Here is a 5,430-nt window from a genome sequence, read left to right as displayed (position 1 = left end):
CAGTCTTGCAGAGTTTTAAGTTGGAACTTTTACGTTGAGTCGCCTTGTCATTTTGAATGTTTGGTCTTTAAAATTTGAACTGATGTTTTTAATGAATAGTGAGCAAATCAGGCTTGTGAATTGTTAATTTTTAAGTAAAATAAAGAGTTTTGGCAATTAAAATTGCTTTTTTTTATAAGGCATGCATGATTGCAGCCCTTTTCGACGCCTATGAAGCGAGGCCAGAGATTTAAAAGTAATTTTACTCCCTAGGGAGTGAAAAGTGCCGTCAGAGGTGAATAATGAAAATTATGCATCCATGAGCTTGCATTGTACGATAATTATCCCACTCAACGTAAAAACTGTAAGGAAATTTTTGTTGCAAAATAATAGAATTTTGCAGTAATGTATGGAAAGTTACCATATATAAGTGGTAAAATTACTGTAAATTACCAACAAATTCCAAACATTTATAGAAATTTCTAAATTGAATTTTGGGTAATTTATCTTAAGTTAACATAAATTACCAATAGATTTCATAAACTTCCGGAAATTTATAAAAATGTTTCAAATTGAAGTTTGGATCATTTATGTTAAGTTGTCATATTAACCTGTAAATTTACCATAAATTATTGAAAAATTGCATAAATTTCGTCAAATTTATAAACATTTTTGAAATGAATTTTGAGTAATTTATGGTAAGTCACCATACATCACCTTTAAAATTACCGTGGATCATGCTTATTTTATTCGACATTTATTACGGGCTGAAATCATGACTGTATTTCGAGAAATGTCTGAAATGATCCATTTGAAGTACATAAATTCTGAATTCGAATAATTACATTTTATATTCTTTTAAAATTTCAATTTTAAATCTATTTCGAATTTGATGGCTTTACAATTTTGACTAAACTTTTAAATTTAAATTATATTTATTTTAACACCTGCATAAATGTATTAAACTCTGATTTTCTCCATGCTCAAAAAAGTATTACACTAGACAATGAATCTACAACAAAGATTTTATGACAGTTTTACCAATGTTACGTGGCATTTTGAACGAATAAAATGGCAAGGGTGTGAGACGAAGGTCCAACGAATGGAAGAGGTTTTAAAGAAATTGAGAAAGACTTTCAAGATGTGTAAATATATACAGAAAACATTGCACATAGAAGTAAATTATTGTGAAAAAACAGCGACTTTTTTATTATTAAGTAAAAACCTGTGTAAATTGTAAAATTGAAGGTAGTTTAAAATTACAATAAACCAGTACTGACATAATTAGCCTTTGTGGTTGTCCATTTGTTTTCCATTGTACATTTTTAATATTCAGAAGGATCTATACTTAAAAATACAAATTGAAATAGATATCTACATTCCTAAATTAACAAAATTTATATTGTTTTAGAAAAGTTCGAGTCCTCTGTATATTAAAAAATGAAAGATGTTCCAGTTCCTGAAATTGATGTTACAGTGTAAATAACTAGAATAACTTTGTTCCATCGAACGTGCAATTTAAATGTCTAGACTGATCTTTTGCAATGGTTTCTTTGAAATGCGAAAACCATTTTTTATTTTAAATTAAAATGTAAATTTAAAAAATCGCTTCCTTTTTCTGCGAGACAATCGCTGTATTTCGTGGAGTAAAAACACAATGATCTCGTCGAAAAAGTATGTTTAAACAACCTGGACATATTGTACTTAAATTATGTAAGTATGCAGTCTATTATAATTAAGACCCACAGAAGAAGTACAGTATCACTAGTATGTAGCTATAATTTATTTATTTGTAATCGCCCGCACCCCTTGCATAATACAACCTGGTATGACTCACTTTCGCAGACTGGAAATTTATTAACGTTAATTTAAACTAACCCCCTGAGATCTTTAAGTAAATTGAAAATTTTTTAATTAGGTATAAATAGTCTGAAACACAACTTAATAGACTTTGCCAGATAAACTTAACCATTTTTTTATTTTTCCTGAAACTTCTCAGCGGGTATGTTTCCTAATTGTAAAACTAATTATCTGAAGTCTCTACGCAAATTAATTCAAGACAAAATATAATTAGAAGATCTAAAAGCAGTTTCACTTTTCACGAATGAATTATTGAATTGTTTTTAGAAATAATGAGCTTTTCAATATTAAAAAGGGATATTATTTTTGGAATCTTCGTGAAGGTTTTGAATGAAGCGATACATGAATTTCTGAGGCATTGGCGCGTAAAATTGAAATAAAATAACTCGAAGAAAATACATTTTGATGTGAAAAAAAAAATTTCGATATTAATTTTTTTTTTATTTTACGCATTTTTGTCTCATGGTTTTGAATAGTCTGTGAACTGAAAATATACGAAATAGACAAGATATCAAAGTGAAATAAATGGATAAGCAAATCTGATATTTTGTATTTTCAAACCAAAAAAAAGAACATGCTCCTTAGCTTTTAATTAATTATCCAACGAAGAATGTTTTGTATCAGACATATGGGGTTGATACCTCTAGCACACCCTCACGTGTACCTGAAAACTACCCTTAAAACAAAAACTGTCAATTCTTCATGAAATCGACCATTTGAACACTGTATTCTCGTTTTTTTTTTTACTTAAAATGATTACCATTGGTCTAGTGGCATATTTATTATCATTGTCTATAATTAAATAATCATTTTTATTAAAAAAAAATTTTTTTTAATAAAGTTAATCAAACAATGTTGATAAATATTCCACTGAAGAAATATAATTAATTTTTATTTTTAAAATATTTAAACATATTCCATTTGTTTAAAGAATTGAACATTAATGAGATAATGTTAATAAATATTCTACTAGACCAATAGTAATAATTTTTAGGGAAAAAAGAATTTTCGAAAAAAATTGTTTAAGCAAATTGCATTTGTTTAAATAATTAACAATTAATAAACGAATGTAAATAAATATTCCACTAGACTAATAGTAATAATTTTTAGCGGGAGGCGAATTTTCGAAAAAAAATTAAACAAATTCCATTTGTTTAAATAATAAAAAATTTATAATAAATATTCCACTAGACCAATATTAATGAATTTAAGTTTAAAAAATACAAGAATACATTGTTCAAAAGGTCGATTTCATGAAGAATTGACATTGTTTGTTTTAAGAGTAGTTTTCAGGTAATCGTGGGGGTGTGTTAGGATGTCAAACCAATATGTCTGATAGATGAAATTCATCATTGGATGATTCTCTACAGGCCCCCATAGTTTCCCGTCACATTTTTTCAAACCCTAAAAAATTATTCTAAAAACTAAAAAAGGTGATTTTTCCCCATGCATTTTACATGGGAAACTTCAAGTCGAAACCGGCACCTGTTAAAACGAAAAAATAGGGAATTTCTTTTTTCGGATTTGGAATAAAATGGGGGGGATCGTTGCCCTCTAGCATAAAAAAAAATTTTGCCATGCATTTTTGGAACACCCTAGTGTCCAACGATTCTTAGGAAGAAAATTCAAAGTCTTTTCCAGGTTTTTAGGTAAAAAATTCATTTCTTTCCAGACCTCCTTTTTTATTTCAAATAATGAAATAACCGTTTGTTATAGATACAAAAAATGAGTCAGTTTATTTTGTATTGTCCAATAATTTGTAAAGAAAGCAGAATCATAAATAAACAAATTCTTAATTTTTTGCGAACACAAGTCGTCTCTGGAATCCTTAAAATATTTATTCATTCGTTGGTATGCCTTGAAGTACTTAAAATCTGTGAAATCTTTAAATTTCTGGAAAATATATTTAAATTTTTGTAAAATATTTAAAATCCTTGAAATGTTCGTGTTTTTTTTTTTAATTTTTGTGAAATCTGAAATATTTGTTAGGGCTTTCTTTAATCATTGGTAGTAAAATCTTTTTTGCTCATTTGAAATCATTGAAATTTTAGAAATCTTTTGAAATTTGTTGAAACCTTTTGAAATAGTTAAAACTCAGTAAATATTTGCAAAATCTTTCGTATTTGTTTTAAATCTTAAAAAGCTGGTGTGCCGTAGCCTTTTTGAAATATTTGTTGAGAAATATTTTAAACATATTGTACACGTCTTTTTTGAATCTTTGAAATCTTTAGTCATGTTTTGTAAAATGGTGTATATACTCAAAAATCCAGGAGCCAACCCCTCGAGAAATCCGTTTTATGACCATAGCTTATTCTAATTCTGAAACTTAATTAACATCGAAATTTTCAAGTAATAAGTATTTTCATTTTTAAGTTGAATATCACAAAAAATGTATACTTTAACGTTATATATTAGCAGACGAAATTCCAGGTTTTCAAGGTCGCTGGACACCCTATTAATGTTATTAGGGCTTTCAATCCGAAATCATATTTTGGAATATGGTATAATTGAAATCGAATTTATTTAATTTGAAACTCTATTAATTTTCAATTGAAAAATTTTGAAATTTTTAGTTTACTATTATTCAATTTTAGAACTGAGTAGATATCGGGAATCGACACTGAATGGTTTGAATAATACTGAAGAAATTCGGGTGAAGTTTAGTTCGTATTCCCTTTATTTATAGTTCATTAAAGAATACAAAAGTGCTTCTATATCAAATGCACACACAAATGAATTTTATTGTAAACTCCAATATTTGCAATCCATTTCGATGACAGCACTTCCTACCTCTCAAAAAGAAATTCTGAGTGTTATAAAATATAAAATACAAAATACTTAATGAAATATCTGATCGATGGTATCATAAATTAATGAAAATATTGTCTAACTAAATGCTGAATTCCTTCACTTTAGAAAACTTAGCTTTGAAAAGTGTTTTCGCAATCAAGATCCTTTTTTTCCTTAAAAGAGGTAAACTTCTTCACTAGGTCGTCGATTGCAATTTCCCCATGGACGATGTTATCCCTCGTCCTCACATTGACGGTGCAGGCACTTTTCTCTTTCTCTCCAACGACTGTAAGTAAGTAAATAAATAAATAATTATAATTAATTAATAAGAATTCGGGTTTCAAGAAAGTTTTCAGGTATTAATAAAATAATAGCTACCAAGGATGAAATTGAACTGAGCCAACTGAGCATTCCGGACTTTCTTGTTCATTGTGTCGCTGTCGTCGATGTCAACTTCAGCCATGAAGCCAGCTTCCCACAGTTTCTGCTTTACTTCAAAAGCGTAGTCATTAAAAAGTGGACCGACGGGAATTACCATGACTTGTCGAGGTGAGAGCCAGAATGGCCATTTTCCAGCGTAGGATTCGGTCAGAATTGCAATCATTCGTTCTACCGATCCCAAAATTGCTCTGTGAATGATCACTGGTCGCTTTTTCTCCTGGGTTTCACTGAAAGATTTGCAATATATCACAAAAAAATGTTTAACCCTTTAACGTCAAAAGGACACTCTTTGAGTGGCCTCTTTTCTACTTTATTTTTCACGATGAAGACGTCAAGGAAAAAATTCGTAAAGTACCAATC

The 5,430-nt window shown here is 28.9% G+C and overlaps 1 protein-coding gene across 3 annotated transcripts in view; it reads right to left on the bottom strand.

Annotated features, from left to right (window-relative positions):
- Positions 1 to 4,493: 4,493 nt before the first annotated feature.
- LOC117171337 (threonine--tRNA ligase 1, cytoplasmic) overlaps positions 4,494 to 5,430 on the bottom strand; it is a 12,010-nt gene continuing 11,073 nt past the window's right edge. For all 3 annotated transcript variants that reach the window (XM_033358564.1, XM_033358562.1, XM_033358565.1), the window contains exons 4-5: positions 5,008 to 5,297; positions 4,494 to 4,915 (exon numbers count right to left, since the gene is read on the bottom strand). In XM_033358564.1, the coding sequence (XP_033214455.1) occupies positions 4,761 to 4,915; positions 5,008 to 5,297 (445 nt within the window). In that variant the 3' untranslated portion in view covers positions 4,494 to 4,760. The remainder of the gene's footprint in view (positions 4,916 to 5,007; positions 5,298 to 5,430) is intronic.

The sequence above is a fragment of the Belonocnema kinseyi genome, chromosome 4 (genome assembly GCF_010883055.1).
Source record: "Belonocnema kinseyi isolate 2016_QV_RU_SX_M_011 chromosome 4, B_treatae_v1, whole genome shotgun sequence".
In the NCBI taxonomy this organism is placed as follows: domain Eukaryota; kingdom Metazoa; phylum Arthropoda; class Insecta; order Hymenoptera; family Cynipidae; genus Belonocnema; species Belonocnema kinseyi.
The sequence above is the reverse complement of the archived record's forward strand: the minus strand, read 5'-3'. Positions and strand labels throughout refer to the sequence as shown.